Genomic DNA, 21,183 nt, shown 5'->3' on the forward strand with positions numbered 1-21,183 from the left:
GTACCTACTGCGTGCTAGATTATAGGTATTTGCCATCTCATCTGCATCCTAAAACACTTTCCTAAACTCTATGTTCAACATCATTCTAAAACATTTTACAGTGTGTGTGTGTGTGTGTTGAGACAGGATTTCTCTATGTAGTGCCTTGCTGTTCTGGAACTTACTCTGTAGACCAGGCTGGCCCTGAACATAATTTTTAAATGTGAAAGTGATGTTTCCCTTCACATGCAATCCTTTATCACAACAAATCAGCGTCAGCTGTGCTCTCAGATCAGTTGAACAGAAGACATTACAAGTGTTACCATTACAGTTGCTTTTTTTCCCTCCTTCCCTTCTCTTGCTCCAGTCCACTGGCCCCACTCACTCTGGCCCTTTTCTATTTACTATACGTAGGTACACTGGCTATCTTCGGACACCCCAGAAGAGGGCTTCAGATCTCCTTTACAGATGGTTGTGAGTCACCACATGGTTGCTGGGATTTGAACTCACAATCTCTGGAAGAGCACTCAGTGCTCTTAACCACTGAGCCATCTCACCAGCCCCAGTTGCTTTCTTTTGTCCCTTAGTTTTTACACCTTAATTTGACCTTCATGAGGCCAAATTAATCTGATTGGTCCAAATGCAATATTCCTGATTTGTTCCACTACTTTCAGGGCCCATGTTCGTCATGCTTCACATTGTTAAGATACTTCTCTATGGTGACACTCTCCCTTCTCCCCTATCTGCTTATATCTGAAAGAAGTTGCCAGAAATGTTTAAGGCATGGATGGTTGCTGCCCCAGTAGCCAGTATTTTGTCATTGACCCGGATACCTGACACAGCTTCCTGGATTCACAATCTGGGTGTAACTAAGTTGTTTCTACTGGGGAGGAGTTCCTCAGCAGCAGGGGGGGAATAGGTCCTCAGAGCTAAATTGTGAATGGAGGTAGATAATGGTTCAAGAGAACACTGAGGTGGATTACTGGAGATTAAGGAGTTTATTGGAGTCATGCCATGGACAGACAGAGGGCAGGAGAGTTAGACCTGAGTACCACAGACAGACAGCACAATGTGGTCTCTAAAGAGAATGGAGCCTCCTCTTATCCATTTTGAGGGTTGAGAGAAGATCCTAGCAAGAGCTGGAAGCCAGGATCTGATTCTCAGGTAGGAGTCAGGGAAGAAGCTGCTAGCCACTGGATGTAACCATCTTTTGTTTTTTGTTTTCGAGTTTCTCTGTGTAGCCCTGGCTGTCCTGGAACTGTGGAAAAGGCTGACCTTGAACTCAGAAATCCGCCTGCCTCTGCCTCCCAAGTGCTGGGATTAAAAGCGTGCACCACCACTGCCCGGCATAACCATCTTTTGATGTAGATTCAATAGCAAGTCTTCTAGCTCTGGGTGTACTGACAGTGACCCAGCAGAGTGTCTGCCAGTATCTGTGAAAGGAGCTCTGAGCTGGCTTCTCATACTGCAATGCTTAACTCAGGAATAACTCAGTCTTAGGCTGAATAACAACAGAGGCTCTTCTTGTAACCAGCATCTATTCTGCATTCCTCATTTACAGACAGCCTCTGCAGTCTCAGTAAGAGGCTCTGTTTTTACGTATTTGTTACATGTAGCTATCACCATCACTAGGACAGGAGGAGATTTTACACAGTAAGTTTGAAAGTCCTTGCTCTCTATTTTCTGTTGCGTTCTTTCCACAGGATGAGTCATGGACATAGAGGTGAGTTTATTTTGACCAGAAAAACCAGGAAATCACTAAGTGTTGTGGCCCTCTCCGCTCCACGCTTGGGGGCCAAAATGTCTGGGACTGCTCTGCCACTTTGGTCCGCAGGTCAGGATCTAGCAAGAGAGAGAGTTGGGGGAAGAAGGGGAAGAGACACGAAAATAGAGACAAGCCAGAGGGTCTGTAGTCAAGTCTCGTTTACTGCCTCCCATAGACCATATTCACACCTCCTATTGACTCTATTACAAGGAAATCCTGGGTATTTATAAGCACAAGCAGGAGAACACAGGTGAAGACATTTTTACCACGTGCACCATGCAGCTGGGGTCACTAAACAGCAAAACAAGCTGTGTGGGATAAACAAAATGTTTGTCAGAGTGTGCTTCAGCTGTTGTAGGCTGTTGAAAAACAAGTCTCTATCAGGGTATATGGTTCGAGATGGCTGCAAAGTTGATAGCTGCTTTCTAGCCGCTTTCTGCTAAAAGTCAGCTCCCAACAGGTCCCTGTTTTTAAATTTTTTTCAAAAGGGAAGGCTGGGAAAACTTACGGAAACCATGCCTGCCTTAGGTCAGAACAAAGACCCCAGCCTCCCTTAAGATGGTGAGGCCTCCCAGTTAGGGGCAAGGGTCTTGAAGTGTTCTCTTACCTGTCATTGACTATCGGGCTTAGCGCGTAAGTTAGGGGTTAATCCTAGTCAGTCTTGATGACAGAGGTTTCAGAGTCCCCTGCTTCCAGCCTGTAATAGTGGACCTGTATGAGTTTCATTTAAATAGCGTCTATCTGTTGTTGTACAAAAGCCATCAGTCTGTTGAACAGCATGAACCCGAGAGACAAGAGACTAAGTGCCTAAATGGTATAAAAGCAACACTCTTTAAGGCAACACACAACTTCCCCTGTTGGAGAAGTAATAGGTCTAAGCCTTGTACCCACAAATTTTCAATAGAAGAAATTATACCAATGAAATCCTTGAATTTGCATCAACTTAGTAACAATTATACAGATTTCTACCAATAGATTATGGCTGTGTAATCAATTTTAGCTCTTCCTTCCTGTTCCAATAAAACCATTACTTTTCCCTAGAAAGACAGCCTAATATTAACCACCTCAGTCCCCAAGTCCAGGGAATTGGGGAACCGACTCTTCATTAACTTCTTCAAGCTGAACATGGGCGTTGAGATATTAGAAGAGGGATGAGGGGAAGGGTAAATTGATAAGCCTCTGACGTCTGTCTTAACTGCATCCAGCTGGAAGTCCAGGGCATCAGTGAACATGCAGGTGATAAGATTCATTCACTAAAGCTGTGTATTCTGTAATATACAAATCTCAAAAAAATATTTTAGTATCAAGATAATTATTTTGATTCTCTGAAATCTAGTCTTCTGGAGGCCTACCTCTGTCATGTCTGATCCATATAATTCTGGAAGATATAACTACTACCTTAATGACCTCTTCAGAAAACACATACAAAAACCTTTTTTTTCCCAAATCAGCCTTTGCTTAAGCCAGTAACCAGAAAAATCTTTACATTGAGTTTTTATCCAGAGGAAAAATCTAATTACACAACTCAGAATCACACCCATTTTGAAAGTTAAATCAATCTAATACAACTGATTAACACTGTCTGTTCAGCTCTCTGCCTAGAGCAGCCTTCTATTTATCTGTTTGGCTCTCTTGACTCAGAGCAGCCTGCAATTTACTCCTTGCATCTTTAAAGCCTTTTTCATCTGTTTCCGCTCACTTATTTCTTGCCCCATATTCATCACTATAACTTACTGGTCTCGCTGCAATCACCTTTGCTTCACTTCTGAATTCAGCCAGCTCTGTCAGTCAACAGGTTCTCCAGTGCTGGAGTGAGGATGGCCGCTTCCAATCCTGTGGTGTCCTTCACTGTATCCCGCTTACTGGAGCCTCACAATGGGCGCCACTAATGTTGAGGACTGCATTGCCCCACGCTTTGGGGCTACTATGTTGCTGTCCACACTGCCCCACGCTTTGGGGCTAAGTGCTCTGGTCAAGAGAGAGAGTGGGGGGAAAGGGGGGAAGAGACTTGAAGAATGGAGACAAGCCAGAGGGTCTGTAGTCAAGTCTCGTTTACTGCCTCCCATAGACCATATTCACACCTCCTATTGACTCTATTGCAAGGAAATCCTGGGTATTTATAAGCACAAGCAGGAGAACTCAGGTGAAGACACTTTACCACGTGCACCATGCAGCTGGGGTCACTAAACAGCAAAACAAGCTATGTGGGATAAACAAGATGTTTATCAGAGTGTGCTTCAGCTGTTGTAGGCTGTTGAAAAACAAGTCTCTTGTCAGGGTATATGGTTCGAGATGGCTGCAAAGTTAATAGCTGCTTTCTGCTAAAAGTCGGCTCCCAACAACTAAGGACCAGAACAAAATGAACAGAAGCCCCAAAATAGTGTGCAACAGTGTTCTCTTCTGGGAGCTGATCAACTACAATACGAGACACAAAAATACAAATTCCATTGCAGGCACCAAATCCACACCATAGCATAAAAAGGCCATAATATGTATAGTCTAGTTTGCAGAACTAGTTAAGGTGGTCATTTCTGTACTCTGGATTTCATCATAAATGATTTTTATCTTTCATAATTTCCTCTAATTGATCATTTTCATCCTCATTGTTACTAAGTTGGCTGAGACCCATGTCTTAACTGTTCTGTTGCTGTAAAGGAACACTGTGACCAAGACACCTTCTAGAAAATAACATTTAACTGGGGCTTGCTTATGGTCTCAGAGCATTAGTCCATACCTAACATGGAAGGAAGCATGGTGGCAGGCAAGTCGGCATGGTGCTGAGTTAGTAGCTAAGAGCTGACATCCTGAGTCACAGACAGGAGCAGGGGAGACACTTAGCCTGCACAGGCTTTTGAAACCTCTAGTGACACACCACCTCCAACAAGGCCCCACCACCCAATCCTTCCCAAAGTCCAACCGGGAACCAAATAATCAAATATGTGAGCTTATGGAGGCCATTCTCATTCAAACCACCAGAGCCCAGAACAGCTTGTTGTTAATTTTTGAAAGACAGCATCTCACAGTTTGGCCTAGGCTGGTCGCAAGCTTGTGATACTCCTGTGTCAGCACTGAGTGCTGAGGTTAAGCACATGCCACCACCTCACAGATGGCTCCTGAGTCACTAAGAACTGCTTCAAGGGAGTCTAACTTCACTCCAGCCCTTCCAGTTTATTACCTGGCCTATCACCCACATGACCTAAGACCTACGTAAGAGAGATGACTGCAGATCTTGCCTCTGGTGACACCACATGGATATGTGCTGTTAAATATGATATAGCAAGTCCAGCATATTCCCGGGGGTGGAGGAGTGCAGTCTGAGGCCCGGGACAGCCAGAGCTAATTCAGGGGTCCCCAGGCCTGCAGGGAGGCTGAGACCATCTGGTCCTCAGGCTCTTGGGCACCTAGGCATGGAGTTGGGGCCCACGGGCTGAATATAGCCTGGGGTTGAGGGGTAAAAGAGGGGATCTCTGGCTGGATCCCTCAGGGCTGGGGGCAGTCTTTGGCTTGTAGGCAGCTGGCTTGGGTTTGGCTTGGCTTGGTCGAGGTCGTGACTGGGAGCACAGAGAGACCTATGGGAGATTAGATGGTCGCTCTATAAGTGAAAGCCTTCTCCATGGCTCCCCATGGCAGATCCTGATGAGAAGAGGCAGTCCATGGCTTTAAGGCATTTACTGTCATGGTGGAAAGTATGAGTAAAACCATACCCCGCTTCTCAGGGTGGGCCTGAGGTTAAATACCTTTTGCAGGGAGGAGTGTCTGGGAAGGAAAGTTTATTGGCTAAGTCCTCCAGGCCTTTAGCTATCTCCTTAAAATGGAGATCTGTCTTGACCCTATGTGACCACAGGTCACAATTTCTACATGTGGAGGGGTTTAGGGCGTTGCCCTTACATGACTAATGGCCACAAATCTATGGAGGGCTGTGGGGGGCTATAGCTATGTGCCAGGAGCTGGGTGCCCAGGAGAGGGGCAAAATGCCTTGCGTCCAATTAGGGTCACCAGGGTTTCTAGCCTTTGCTCAACCAGGAACCAGGCTGCCTTTCACAGTCTATAAGCACCTACCTTTCTGCTTCTTACCCCATAGCTTCTCAGGTCACATTAGTCTGGCTGTTCACCAGAAAAAAATATAGTCCTGTTTTCTAAGCCCCACTTGAGATGCACTTGTTTGATCAATGACTACTGAAACAATAATGACTTATGAGCAGGTGATTCCTAGGCACTCTCTCCAGGGGACACTGCAGAGTTACACATGCTTGTCCCTTCGAAGTTTGACTGACCATATGATTTGCTCAGGGTAATGAAATGTGAGGGCAACTGACATGTAGCCTATCCAGACAGAAGCTATGCAATTTTTTCTTCCTTCCCCACTGAGGTATAATTTACCACATTCATCTCATGTATAAAAATGTATACCTGGGAAAACATCTCCACTATAGAACGTCATCCCTAACTCCCACAGGCTACTACTGATCACTGTTACTCCAGATTCATCATGTAGGTTCTAGGATTTCCTATATTTTTAAGTATACCATATACATTCATTTTGCACCTTTAAACTATAATCCGGCTTTATAAATCAACAGGCCTTTGCATTCATATAGATTATAAATCCATCTCTTGGAGTAATTTATATCTCTCTAAATGGTCTTTTTAAATCTTGCTGATGTACTGATTATAGTTTGCTGTGCTCTGTGACACTAACTTTCACATCCACTAGAGCAGAAAATATATTTTCTATTTTGGGTGAAAAATTTAGAAGACTTTTAAGCCCTGTAAAACATTATTTCATGTATGCAGTGGCTTGCCCTCATGTATGTATGTGTACCAGTTGGTGCCTTGTGTCTTGTGAGCCCAGAAGAGGGTGATGGATCCCCTGGAACTGGAAATAAAATCCCACCTCTAGCATATGTTGAGTACTTGTGTTACACCGCGACATGGGTCCCAGGCTACATATTCTAAGTACCGGGTTCTAAAGCAAGATTTGTCATAAACGAATTGCTTGAGCACTGACACTCACCGGTAAGAGAGCCCCTGACCTCCTAACCTCAGAGCAGCTTGGTGTCAGTCGCCGCGAAGGCAAAGTGAAGAAGCCCTGAGAAGAAATAATGGTCCACAGGGTTAGTACTGAAGTAGACAGGGTACTGCCAAGTCCTTCGCGGCGCCAACCTCCCCTCCCCACGCCTACTCCCATCCCCTATGGGCGGCACGGAGTGCGCAGACGCATCCAGAGCTCGGCCACACCCCTTCGCAGGTTCCGCCTGCGCGCGCACGCCCGTAGAGCCCTCACTTCCGGGGCGTGGCCCCGCAGGTGCCGGACTGGCGGAGGGCCCTATAAGAAGGGCTTGCCCCGCTTGATTTCAACTTGGCAGCGACCGGGGACTGCAGTGACCCGGGCCTGGGCCGTGCAGCTCGCGGAGCTCGGAGCACGACGTCGCGACCCGGATCTCATTCCCCGCCACGCGGCAAGCAGCGTGTCCTGGAGCCTGGGCCGCGCCAGGTGAGTGCTGGGGCCTCCGTGCTCCCTGTCCGGCCTCCGCGACACCCGACCCGAGAGAGAACGCGTTCGAAGCTTTCACGCCCCGACTCCCGAAACTTCCGCCCGGTAAAATCCCCAGACCTTGGACGTTGGGATTCAACTTTTTTTTTTTTTTTTCTTTCCCGTACAATTTGTAAGGTTGGAGTTGTACTGTTTTTTTGATGATTTACTTATTTCTGTGGTTTCTTCTTTGTACTTGCCTTTGTTTTTACACTGAGTTACATCCCCAGTCTATGCAGATAAATATTCAAAGATTTTTTTAGCCTTCCAGCATTGGAAGTGAGGGTGTGTGTGCAAGCGCGCGCGCCTGTGACTGTGTGTGTGGGTAAATAAAATCTGCAAAGGAGTCTGTATCTGATTTTGAAACCACCCCCCCCAAACCCAAAATTTTGATAAATATTAAGGATCAGAGAATCTCGTTGAATTTACTGTATTATAAAGCTGATATTTTCATACTGTTTTAGGTAGCGGAGCATGCTGGTCAAATGCCTTTACCAGCTGAGCCGAGTCACCTGCGTTTGTTGTTTTGTTTTTGTTGTTTTTAAGGGTGATAATATTGACGTTCTTTCTTTCTCCGTCTATCTGTCTTATTTCTGTGTGTTGCCCTGACTGTCTGCTGGGAGTTAATTACATAAAAAGTACTAATGATTACTAAATAAAGCCTTGAACTAGGGGAGGTTTAGCTGCCTGTAATCCCAGTAACAAGGCAGAGGCAGCTGGAGTTACTGTGATTGTCGGGACTGGGAGCCACACTTGGGTTCTCTATGCAGGAGCAGAAGCACTTCAACCACCAAGCAATCTCTCAAACTCCTTTCTGCTTTGTTTTGAAGAGCCATTTGTTATTGTTTATGAATACTTGCTGTATATACATATGTACACTACATACATGCCTGAGGAGGCCGGACGTGGGCATTGAATCCTCTAAAACTGGAGTTACAGGCAGTTGTGCGAGCTGGGACCAGAACCTACACCCTCAGCACAGGACCTGGAGAGGTGGCTCAGTATTTCAGAGCAGTTAGTTCTCGCCTTCCATCTTACGAGCTGTTGTTGTTAGGCTGGCTGTCAAGGGCCTTCACCTCTGAAGCCATCTTGCTGGCCCCATGGCAGGCCTTATGTGTTTTTAATTTAACTTTTTTTTTTTTTCTCCAGGAGATACATTTATAGACTGATTGATTAACTTTAATTTTTTTTGTTGTTGTTGTTTTTACTTTTTGTAGTACTGTGGATCAAAACCAGGGCCTTGGACTTGCTAAGCTGTCACTCACACACTGAGTTACATCCCCAGTCTATGCAGATAAATATTCAAAGATTTTTTTAGCCTTCCAGCATTGGAAGTGAGGGTATGTGTGCAAGCGCGCGCGCGCCTGTGACTGTGTGTGTGGGTAAATAAAATCTGCAAAGGAGTCTGTATCTGATTTTGAAACCACCCCCCCAACCCAAAATTTTGATAAATATTAAGGATCAGTGAATCTTGTTGAATTTACTGTATTATAAAGCTGATATTTTCATACTGTGCTTTAGAAACATTCTGGCTTCCTGTGTTCTCTCATTAAAATAATGATATATATCAATAAATAAAAATAAAACCTACCATATCCTTTCCGTGTATGTTGATTGTATCCATTAAACACTACTTCTAACATGCCCCAAGTGTTTCCATCTCTCCAACTTCAGATCTTATGTTCTTTTATTAATAAACCCCATTGTTATTAGTAAACCTTTGAGTCTAGTTAGTGCTGTCTGTGTGCACATGGGTGGCCAGCAGGCAAGAATTCATGGCCTCAAAGGACAGTGACTGTTCTTTTCAGCCATTGACTGCCAATCACTAACCCCTCATATACTAGAGGTAAATTTCCTGAAATTGCTTGTTTGTCTCTAGCATATTTGAGGGTGCTTTGCCAGCCTGAACTCAGCTCCTGAAACCAGGAGAATTCACTCCCCACGAGGTGTGTCCTCTGACCTCCGCACATGCTCTGGGCCACACACTTTGTTTTTCTTAGAAAGTTTATTGCTAGTATTCATTTTTGTGTATATATTTGAAACAGGCTGTCATATAGTCCAGGCTGGCTCTGAAGCCAACGATGACCTTTGTCTTCACTACCTCAGCTGCTCATCTACTTCTGTCCTTTATCTTCAAAGCAACTCTTTTACAATCCGTTGCTTTGTGAATGTTTCTTGAATGATTGACCTGTGCATATTACAGTAAAAATGGCATTTCTCAGTGGTGCCCAGCCTTACATACCTTTAGAAATTAGACAGCTGTGGTGTCCTGTGTAGATGTGGACCAGGGAGAGCCTCTGTCTGGTGGTTAGATCTCAGTACTCAGTGCTTAGATTTGCTGCATCTTCTGGAGCTCTCAGTTGCTGGTTTTTCCAGTTGTACATGGTTGGGGGAGTATTTTGTCTCTTTGTAGAAGAACTTTACTTGGTCAGATATTAAGATTGCTAAAAACATCTGTAAGTTTTTTGTATGTAATTAAATTTATGCTTAAATTAAAATTTCCTGTTGTAGCTTCTTGGTCACAATTATACTCGTCTTGTAAACAGAGTGTGTTGGGTAGTAAAGGAAGGCTTGAGTAAGATGAAGCAGGAGATTGTCTTTCTAAGAACTAAGATTCTCAATCTTGAGGCAACTGGTTTTTGGCGGGGTGGGTTGGGGATAAGGATGAGGGAAGGGTCACATTAACCTTGAGCCAGTAGGTACTGTTTATAACTAATAGTAGTTAAAATCTTAAGAGCCTATTAACTTCTCCCCCCCCCCTACATAGACACTTCCTCAAATTCTGCCAGATACTATGCTAGATAAACCCAGTTTCTGTTTATCTGCAGTGGAATTTGAGCAATGATGAGAGAAATTGAAGAATGTAAAAAATACAGATATTAATATTCTGGCTTAGATACTGTTGGAGTAATAGAAAAATAATGATTCTTTTATCTAACTTTTAGTGAAATAAGAGTGCTTTGACAGTATATCCATAAACACTTTGGGTTCTGTTTTATTTGTTTTTTGATAGCCAAGGACTTTGCATGTCATCTGTTATATAGCCTTGGATTGATGTTGCACTATTTGTTAGAAAAATACCAAGCTAGGCATGGAACCTCACGTCTGTAATCCTGGCATTTGGGAGGCTAAGCAAGAGAGCCACTGTGGTTTTAGGCCAAACAGAACTAATATGAAATCCTTCCACTTCCCTCCCTAAGAAAAGAAAGAAACAGATTTGGCTTGAAAGGAATTTTATCTGACTAGAAAGAGAAATTCAAAACAGTATACCATTGAAGAAGGCTAGGAATAACTTCTTTGGGCTTTGAGTCCTGACTATGACCATCAAAAAATTTAAAAATAATAAAGTCAGAGAGACCTGCTGCACTGGGCCATACAGACCCACTGTACACTTCCATAGCTGGCCAGGGCTGGCCAGGTTCCTCTCTCTCAGTGCTGCTGCCCAGACTAGACATTGCTATAGAGCAAAGATAGTTTGAAGGCAGAAGTAATCACACAAGAATCAAATGGGCCTGGAGGATGGCTTAGTCTTCCAGAGGACCCAGGTTAGATTTCCAGCTCCCATGTAGCTGCTTGCAAGCATCTGCAACTTCAGTGTCAGGATCCAATGCCTCCCTCTGCCCTCTGTGGGCACTGCATGCACTAGGTGCACAGACATTTAGGCATAACATCCTAGTACATAAAATAAAATCTCAACGAAAGAATCAAATAGTAGTCCCAGCTTGGTGGGTTGTGAGAGTTTTGGGGATCAGAAGCTAGACCCAGGGAAGAAGGTTTGTAGTCAAGGCAACCCTAGCAGCAGTCACCCATTCAAAGGTATTTTGAGATCTGTGTGCCAAGTGTGGTCCTGGGTACTAAGGGTACAGTGGTTAACAAATGAAAGCTGTAGGCTCTGCTCTGGAGCTGTTATTGAGGTGCAACATGAATGGTCACAACTTCTGGCACTCATTTCTCCTGGGATATTTTTCCCCCTTTTTCTTTTGGACTTCAGATGCTGATAAGGTGACATTAGCTCAGGCCTAACCTGTATTGCTTTGCATTAATCAGTTACTACATAGCCTAGTGTTAAAACATGGGGATGTGTGGCTTTGTGGCTGCCTCTGATTCAGTCTTCCACAAAGCTGTCATGACATCATTTGGGTTTCAGTCATCTCCAGACATAACCAAAGGCGGACTCAAGCCTCATTCATATTGTTAACAGGATTCAGCTGCTCATGGGCACTTAGTGTGAGAATGTCAGTTCATCACTAATTGCTGGCCTGGGACTGCCCTCATTTCTTTGTGGCGTGAGCCACTTCACAGAGGAGCTTGCCACATAATAGCTGGTTTTCCTTTGAGCAGATACAAAAGAGATGGTGAATAGAATTGAAGTCACAGTTTAAACCAGGAGGAAAATGCTACCCAACCTTTTTGCCTGCTTACAAGCACAAACTCAAGGTCTCATATAGCTCAGGCTGGCCTTAAGCTCAATACACAGCTGAGGATGGCTTTGAACTCCTAAGTGCTAGGATTACAGGGGTGTACACTTGCGCCTGATTCTTTGATTCACGTTTTCCTCCTCACCCTCTTTAGACCGGCACATACAATATACTTAGATATGCATGTATATATTTTAAAGTGTTTATGTAGCATAAGTAATTTTTACTTTAATCAGATGGTATTCAAATTAGACATTGTTCTATGGCTAAGATTTTTGTTTCCCAACCCTTTATTTTTGATGATCTAATCTGTGTTGCTGTTTATAAAGTTGTTCATTGTTTCCATGTAATATAGATGGACTTCTGGGGGCTTTTCTAGACCTGTTACCCATTTAGCTGCTGGATAAAGACACAGACCTTAAGTTTATTAAAAGGCTTCAGGCGCTATAGCTGGACAGTGCTCATCTATTCCAACCCAATCATGCTGGCCTGGACCTCTCTCCAGCCACATGGCCCCATCTGAGTCTTGCCCTGGCTCACTCTGCTCTGTATGAGCTCTCATGGCAACTCCCTTGATGATCTGCTCATGGTCAATCCTCATGGTTCATTTCCCCCCCTCTCCTTGGGATCCCCTGACTGGGATCAGAAGTCCTGCCTCCCCTCTCCTCCTGCCCAGCTATTGGCTGAACAGCACTTTATTAACCAATTAGAAGTGATGGAAACCAATTTCTACACATCAGCGAGACAGGAGATACTTCAATAATCATGACAGTGACAACACCTGGACTGCAACCAGATCTCTGGGCACAGAAGTCAGCATCTGAATACACAGTGCACAGAACCATCCCCAACAATGTACTATATATTTAACTATGTTCTTTACCATATTTTCTTAACAGATTTTCTCCAACTTTTTTGTGGTATTTTATTGAATTTTTTAATATAAAAAAGACTAAGTCAAAATTTTAAAGCAAACATGCCATAATAATATGGCACTATTTCCATAATCAATGCCCATGAAATGGCATCAGTACAAAAATCTAAGCAAAGACAGTAGATTAGTAATTAGAGCTTCAGGTAATGTTGATTTTAAGAAGAAGCTTAACATGTAAAAGAAGGAGCATATGACATAAATTTAAGTATGCAATTTGAATTTACAAATTAAAAAAAATTTCCACTTTTCTAGCTGGTTTCTTTTGAATGGCTAAATTTTAGCCTCATTTTTTTTAATCAACAAGTCAATTGGACAAACTGATTTACCCAAATTTACATCCTAGACTATGTAAGTAAACTGAAGACAGTATTCAGATGAGTAGGTTCTATTCATTTTCATCATCTCTGTGATCAGGTTGCAAAGGACACGATTTTCTCTTTGCTTTTCCTAAGCCGCTGCTTACTGCCTCTTCAGGAGTCTGGTTCTCACAACTGAGGAATTCCCCAATGCCTCTTTGCCACTTGGGAGTTGGGTGCACACAGATTGGGTTCCCTCCTGAGTACTTATTTTCAGCTTTTTTCGACAAACTTGAGGAAGAATTGTTGACAAAGGTGGAGGAGCCAAGCACCTTCCTGGGGGCTTGAAAAGCCACCACTTTCTGTAGGCTCCTGGGACACAGTTTGCTTTGGTCCTCACCATGGCCACACAGGAAGAGACAACTTTACTGACTCCCCAACTGCAGATGTCTCAACTAGACAAGAATCCCGTATTTTAGAATCAAATATATGAATTGTGCATAATACAGGTAGTCATTTTCATACATACACATAATACACTTTGATTTTATTCCCCTGCTTTCAGCTGCTTGATTCTTCACATAATTCTATTAAGATCTAGAATCAAGTCCCTTTATGAATCACTGGGAGGCTTCCTCTGGAGTCTTTACAAAGGAGTCAAATTGCTGGTTATAACATTTCTGCATATGGCCATTGATAAATACATAGAGATATCCCTAAGTATTGCCAGATTGTTTTTTATTCCCACAAATTATGAGGGTTTCTATCTCCCCAAATCCCCATTCATATTTAACATTATTGAATTTGCTATATTTTAAAGATAGCTTTATTTTTTTATGTGTATAGAAAAGCGTGTACCTGCATGAGTTTATGTACACCACTTACAGGCAGGTGTCCGTGGAGGCAAGAGGACGTTAGGATCCTTGCACTGGAGTTATAGGCAGTTGTGAGATGTCTGCTGTGGGAAGTGGGCTCCTAATCCAGGTCTTCTACAAGAGCAGCAAGTGCTCTAACCACTGGGCCATCTCTCTAGCCTCAAATTTACTATATTTTTAAGTTTCATAAATGTAAAAGAATCTCTTACTAATGTCCATACTTGTTAAACATTTGAATTTTCTCTTTTGTGACTTGATTTTTATGTTCTTTACCCTTTTTTATGTAAAGTACTTTGTCCTTTAGTGTCAGGAATTACAGTGATAGATTTTTCTGATCTTTAGTTATCCTTATATCCCTGGGATAAACCCTTCTAGATCCTGGTATATGTGTGTATCTGTGTGTTGGTGCATTGTAGGTTGCCTAGTGTTTAAGATTTCTATCTGTAAGAAATTCACTTTTATATTGTTCTTACTCAGATTTAGAATTGAAACCCATGAGAGGAGTTGGTCAGAAGACTGGGGATATAGTTCAGTAGTAGAATGTGGGGCATGTGTAAGGTCCTGTCTTCCACCAGCAGCCGTCATAAGAGAAAGAAGGAGAGTGGTCAGTTTTCCCTTGTTTCCTTTATCAACTTTGATGAATTAGAATTCTTGCTGTTGAGAAGGTAGGTAAAATGTACCCATAGAAGCTACGGAGATGGCTCAGCAAGCATAGAAATCTGGGTTGGATCTTCAGAAGCCACTGGGCACTAGAGCACATGCCTCTAATCTTAGTGCTGGGGAGGCAGAGACAGGACCCCTGAGACCTGCAGTAAGCCAAGCTTGCCAGTCAGTCCTAGGTTCACTAAGAGACCCTGTCTCAAAAAAATAAGGTGGACAGTGCTTTAGGAAGACTAGCCTGTATGTCCATCTCTACCCCCTTACTCTGACTCCCCCATTCCAGTCCTCCCCCCATTCCCATTCTTCCCCCCCCCCCCATGTAAAAAACATCTAAAGTTTTGATTTTTGATGTTTGTTTTATTTATTTCAAGGCAAGGTTTCTCTGTGTACTTGGCTATTCTAGAACTTGCTTTCCAGACCTTGCTGGCTTTCAACTCACAGAGACCCATCTGCCTCTGCTTTCAGAGTGCTGGGATTAAAAGCATGTTGTACTACTGTGCCCAATTCATCCTAAAGTTTTGGGTTTTTTTAAAGATTTTTTTTTTTTTAATGTATATAAGTACACTTGCTGTCTTCAGACACACCAGAAGAAGGCATCAGATCCCATTACAGATGAGATCTGTGAGCCACCATGCGGTTGCTGGGAATTGAACTCAGGACCTCTGAAAGAGCAATTTTCTTCAGCCCTTATCCTAAGGTTTCTAAAGAAGGACTCTTTATAACAGTTATTACAGTGTCTCTTCCTTTTTTTTTTTTTTAACAGCATTTATTATGTGGCACTGGTAGTCTGGAGCTTGTTATCTATGTAGATCAGGCTGGCTGTAAACTCAAAGATCTGCCTTCTGCAGTTTCTATAGTGCTAGGATTAATGGCATTTGCATGGCCAGACATGGCTAAAATTTTATTTTTTAAACAGTGAAGGAAAGAAAAAAATCCATTTTGTTTTGTCTTAAATTGTGTTACATTTTAATTCTTATTTAGGTTCCCCCCCCGCCCCCATACACACCTTTTTGTTTTTTCATGATCAGAATTCTAGCAAAGAATTGTTTTCAGTTTTTCAAAGATTCAGGTTTTAGTTCTAGAATTCTTTTCCAGTTGGAGAGATGGGGTGCTTTTTTTGTGTTTTATTGTTTGACCATTTCCTTATTTCTATAGTATCTGGTGATTTTTAGCTTGCCATTAGTCTTTTTTCCAGCCGTGTTTGTTCTGTCTTTCAGTAGTGGATGAAGAGAATTTCTTCCCTGGGTGGTAATCCCACTCCATCATCACTTTGATACTGTATGCTTGCCCCAGTGTCGAGACCCCAACACCCCAGTGTGGCTGACATCTTGGGCCAGGAGCCACCCTTCTCTAAGAATGGGTTTTCTTAGTTGTGGTCCTTCTAGTCTGAGATGAGGAAGAAGGTGACAGAGCACCTGAAGAGTTGCTGCTCTCCTGCTCTCACTCCCTGCTCTTGCTGGCTCTGCACGCTGAGGTTCCTGCTTTGTGTCTGGCATTGATGCTTTTCCACCCTGTGCTGAGCTAAGAGGTGGGGAAACAGTGCCAGGAGTGTGAAAGTTAGAAACTCTTAGTCTGTTTCCATGGAGGTTACTGTTACTCCTCCCCCATGCTGGGACCCAGCCTTGTCATTTTTCTTGTTTTTCAGAATGTTCTTCCTTAACTGCTTGTGACTCCCTAGGATTGGCTCAGTAAGGTACTGGCATTGTCTGGTCCTCTTGTCTTTTCCTTGTGCTTGGAAATTGAGTCTGATAATTAGATGAAATATTTTTAGTTTGATGATTCTAATACAGCACCTAATACACAGCTCATGGCGTGTTCTAATCAAATCTAGCTCAGAAGAGGATTAGTAGTTATAACTGGCTGGATAAAGGATGAGAACTCTGAGGGACAGCATAGAACATGAGTCTGAGGTTAGAGTAATCCTGACATCCTTCCTTTCAGCTGAGGTTGTAACGCCATCCCTCAATAAGGTTTCTTCTGTGGAATGTAGTGCTAGCCTCACGTGCGCTAGTAAATAGTGCTCATCTTAGCTCTCCCTGCAGCTAACATTTCCTACTGCTGCTTATAATTTGGCTACTTGGCAGAAAATCCTAGTAGCCAGGCTCATTGATTCCTCAGATGCTTGCCCACCAGACCAAGCATTCTACTTAAGATTATACTGGAGGAAATTTATCTGAGGTGTAAATTTTATTTGAAATTTACTTATTTGGACAAAGACGTCCTTGTGCAAAAAGTAAATAAGAAGGATTGTTTCATGTCTCGTGAAGTATGGTGGCACATGCCAGCATTTCCAGCACTCGGGAGACTGAGGCAGGAGGATAGCCAGTTAGAGGCCAGCCTGGGTTACATAATAAGTACGAACAAAGCCAGTCTGTCTCAAAAAACAAAAAGGAAGAAAAAAATCATTAAAATCATGATTTAACTTGCTTTTGACTGTGGGTGACATGAGTCAAAGCAGAGTTCATTTGGATGGCGTGGGTAGACCAAGCTGGGGCAGGGTTCCTACACAGAAGAAAACATTTACGTGACTGTGTGTGCCTGGGTGTGTGCATGGAGTTGGAGGTCAGAAGTGGGCTTCGGATCTCCTGGCTCTGTAGTTACAGACAGTTGACAGTGTGCAAGAGCAGTAAGTGCTCTAATCACTGAGCCATGTCCCAGCCTTGTGATGATCCTTTACTGCCCAACAGCTCCCATCTGAATATTCTGCTGGTACACAAAAGGAGTAAAAAGTCCTTTCATTCCCCTCACACTTCTCTGTCCTTAGTTTTCCTGTGACGTTGGTGACCGTTGGTGACCGTGACACTTCCCTAAGCCTAAAGTGCTGCTTATTGTAGTGCAGGGAATGTCCAGGCCGCCAGCAGCTCTTTGCCCACAATGTTGCAGGTTTGCTTTGCTAGTCTCATGACCACCACCCTCCTACAAACATGCAGATCCTTCCGACCATCTCCTGCTGTTAACTGTACTTAACAGAATAGCACTCATTGTCTCCATTAACAAAGCTGGCATTTATCAAGTGCCTACTTTTAATGCTTTACTTATGTCCATCTCTGCATATTCATATCCTATTAAATGCAAATACCTTAGTTCTCATGTGCAGAAACATTCATTGAAGATAAACTTCTTTTGTGGAACAGTATGGCCTGGCTTCCATCTCAGCATCTTCCTTCCTTGTACTCCTAGTGCTGGATTTAGAAGCCTGAGCTGTCGTCATGCCTGGCACCAAGTTATTTATTTACCTTGTACTAGGGATTGAGTGTAGGACCCCATGCATGCTAGCCAAGTGCTCCTCTATTGAGCTGTATCCCCAGCACCCATTTCCTTGTTATCTTTGCTCAGAGACATGGGCTGGCTGAGCTGCTCAGGCTCACTTTGAACTTGCTGTGTTTCCCAGCCACCATGTGGTTGCTGGGAATTGAACTCAGGACCTCTGGAAGAGCTGTCAGTGCTCTTAACCATTGAGCCATCTCTCCAATCCCAGAGTTAGAATTCTAACCAAGGTTTTTCTAACATCAAAACTCATATACTATCTGCTAATTTGTACTTCTCAAAACTATGCCCAGGAGTGAGCATTAGTTCTGCACATGTTTAGAAAAACGTGTGCGTCCTGCACTGAAGATAATTCTACAATTTACATGTATATCCTATGCTCAGAGAACTTAGTCTAGTTGAGATAAATGTAGAGTGACTGCAGACAAATATCTTGATAAAAATTCCAGTAAAATACCAGAGGACCTACATAGGTGAACATTTGTTTTGAACTGAGTTAACCTAAGAAATGATGTCCAAGTTCACCTTTATGGTGGAGCTTAGAAGTGGGAACTAAATCCAGCATGTTTGTGTATTTGTATGGGTTTTATTTTTGGTGGTTCTATAACTTGAAGCCAAGGCCTTGTCTTATGTACTTTATATCTAAACTCTATCTCCAGCTCAAACTGTTTTGTTTGTCGTATGTTGTTGTTTATGTGTCTGTTTGCTACTGAGCACTGAACCAAGGGCCTTACTTAGTGCACGCTAGAAAAGCAGTCTAGCACTGAACTGAACGTTATCTCCAAGTTCCACGCAGTTTCTTTAAGGATGGAAACTATAGGAGTGAATGTAGAAATGGTGTTACATTTGTTATTGTAAACTTAATTTGTAAAATTGATTTGTTCAGACTGGTGAGATGGCTCAATGGTTAAGAGCCCTGGCTGTGTTTCCAGGGGCCCTGGAATAATTCTCAGTACACACATTATGGCTGTCAACCATCTGTAACTGAAGCCTCAGATTATCAGACACGTTCTTCTGGCCGCTGCACACACTGCATGCACATGGTATATAGACATACATAAAGACAAAATACTCATACATACAAATGAGTTATTTAATATTTAATAAATGAATTATTTAAAATTTTGTTAGTCAGTTTTGGGGCAGGTATGTACTGTGGTATGTTTACATGGAGGTCAGGACAGCTTTATGGATTTTGTTTTCTTGTTTTACCTTTACTTGAGTTCATTGGATTAAAGTTGGGTCATCTACTAAATGGTCTCACTGGCCCCATTGTAAACGTCCTTATTAAAGGAGTCCTGGAAAATATATTTTAAAGAAACTTTATAATTAGAGATATATAACACCAAAATGTTTCTTGTTTCTTTTTTTTCTTAGGTTACATATGAGCATGAGTCTTCTAATGATTAGTGAGAATGTAAAATTGGCTCGTGAATATGCATTGCTGGGAAACTACGACTCTGCAATGGTCTACTATCAGGGAGTTCTTGACCAAATGAACAAGTATCTGTGCTCAGTCAAGGATATATACCTCCGTCAGAAGTGGCAACAGGTAAGAGCCATGGCTGCTGTGTTTAATGCTCAGAAATGTACATTGGCATTTAATGATGGACAGTAGTTTGTTTGGTTGTTTGGTTGGTTTTGGTTTTTTGAAATAAGGTTCTTGAAGAATTTGCTGTCATTTGCAATTTCACCAGTGTCTTTATAAAGTCCACTATGAGTGGGCCTGGGTATGGTGGAACATCATTAATACTAGGACTGGGCAGGCAGAGACAAGAGAATTGAGGATGAGGATATTATCACAGCCCACACAGCAAATTCCAGGACAGCCAGGGCCACCGAGTGTCTCAAAGAAAGAATGAAAGAAAAGAAAAAGTGTACTTCTCTAAAATTATTATTAGAACACATTAATGTGGCCAAAGTCAATATGCTGATAAGGCCTGATGGAGACAAGAAGGCGTATGTTCGCTTGGCTCCTGATTGTGGTGCTCTAGATGGTGCCAACAAGATTGGGATCATCTAAACTGAGCCCAGATGGCTAATTCTAAATATGCACTTTTTTTATCATAAAAAAATAAATAAAAATCAGTTAAATAGTATAAAACCATCAAAAGGCAACATGATGAAGTTTTATTTTTGTCAAATTTGAAAGTTGTAGCTAATCTTTCAATTGCTAAACAGTTTTAGTAAGAATTATGTGGGTAGCAATTTAGCAAGGATTTGTTTTAAAAGATTTATTTTTATTTTGTGTGTTTTGAGTGTTTTACCTGCATGCAAGCCTGTGCACAGGGTGCATACATTGCCCAAGGTGGCCAGAAGAGGGCATCAGATCCCTTGGAACTGGAGTTATAGATGGTTGTGAGCTGCTGTGTGGGTGCTGAGAATCAATCCCAGATCCCCATGGAAGATCAGCCTGTTACCCTGTGAGACATTCCTCAGCCCCTTAATCAGCAGTTTTATTCATGCTTTCAGAATTAATTTTGCAATTGAAAACAGAAAATAAAAGAATCATTGCAGTTTTGTGAAGATGTTTGATGTAGTCTGCTGGCTGTCCTTCAAAGTGGAAGCTGAGACATAGAAAACCATCTTAAATTTAATTTCAGCAGTGATTTATTATAGAAAGTTAGTCTTATTCTTCTTTGATACCAGGTTTGGCAGGAAATAAATGTGGAGGCTAAGCATGTTAAGGATATTATGAAAACACTCGAGAGCTTTAAACTGGACAGCCCTTCTTGGAAAGGGGCACAGCATGGACTTCCAGCTTCTGAAGGAGAGGTCTGGTCCTTGCCTGTACCTGTTGAAAGAAGGTAAGTGGAGACTAAGAAATCAACCAGCCTAGGTAGCTGGCAGCCTTACCTTGGTGCATGTCTAGGATGAGGACTGAATTGCTGGGACAGAATCAGGACTGGAATTGAGGTTTGTACTAGAACACCCTTTTAGGATTGTTTAAATATGTATCAAGTTTAGGTGGAAATTAGCCAGAATGAGGTTTTGTTGCATGGGCTAAAAGTAGCAGACTCACTGTTGTCTTAGGGACTGAGTTGTCTGGAAACTGAAGTCTTCACTCTTTGTAGCTGTTGGAAATCATGTATGCTGTCTAGAACTCAGATTTTTTTCTTATGTAAATTGAGAAAGTTAGACTGACAGGTTTTTGAGCCTGCTTGGTTTTACTTGGAATTTTTACCCCCAGCTTTCTACTACCAAGCAATAGCAAATGGATAATCAATCAAGTACCAGGTGATGGTGGTGGCTCACACCTTTTATTCCAGCACTTGGGCAGAGGCAGGCAGATCTCCGTGAGTTCGAGGCCAGCCTGGTCTACAGAGCAAGTTCTACGACAGAGAGGAAACCCTGTCTTAAAAATACTAAAAAAAAAAAAAAAACAATGAAATTGCTTTGACTGAAAATGCTGTTTCTACTGAATCATGGCTGCTTTCACGGCACACTTCTAAGTGA

General features: G+C 42.6%; 1 protein-coding gene, 1 long non-coding RNA gene and 1 pseudogene across 6 annotated transcripts in view; 1 reads left to right on the forward strand and 2 right to left on the reverse strand.

Moving 5' to 3' along the window:
• Positions 1-958: 958 nt before the first annotated feature.
• Positions 959-6,904, reverse strand: LOC143440138 (uncharacterized). 4 transcript variants are annotated; one of them, XR_013108004.1, is made up of 3 exons: positions 6,759-6,904; positions 2,352-3,712; positions 959-1,821 (listed from the first exon to the last, which is right to left on the reverse strand). It is a non-coding gene; the product is annotated as an uncharacterized LOC143440138 (long non-coding RNA). The 4 variants fall into 4 exon arrangements; XR_013108006.1 differs by lacking the exon at positions 959-1,821 and having other exon boundaries at positions 1,888-2,441; positions 2,809-3,712; XR_013108005.1 differs by lacking the exon at positions 959-1,821 and adding an exon at positions 1,888-2,052.
• The window catches only part of Katna1 (katanin catalytic subunit A1), a 33,323-nt gene continuing 18,933 nt past the window's right edge, over positions 6,794-21,183 (forward strand). The window contains exons 1-3 of one of the 2 annotated variants that reach the window (XM_076926819.1): positions 6,794-7,238; positions 19,105-19,279; positions 20,377-20,534. In XM_076926819.1, the coding sequence (XP_076782934.1) occupies positions 6,847-7,238; positions 19,105-19,279; positions 20,377-20,534 (725 nt within the window). In that variant the 5' untranslated portion in view covers positions 6,794-6,846. Of the gene's footprint in view, positions 7,344-19,104; positions 19,280-20,376; positions 20,535-21,183 lie in introns of both variants that reach the window. The other variant, XM_076926820.1, reaches the window with a different exon arrangement.
• Positions 13,015-13,328, reverse strand: LOC143439966 (PCNA-associated factor pseudogene; annotated as a pseudogene).

The sequence above is a fragment of the Arvicanthis niloticus genome, chromosome 28, assembly GCF_011762505.2.
Source record: "Arvicanthis niloticus isolate mArvNil1 chromosome 28, mArvNil1.pat.X, whole genome shotgun sequence".
Classification (NCBI taxonomy): domain Eukaryota; kingdom Metazoa; phylum Chordata; class Mammalia; order Rodentia; family Muridae; genus Arvicanthis; species Arvicanthis niloticus.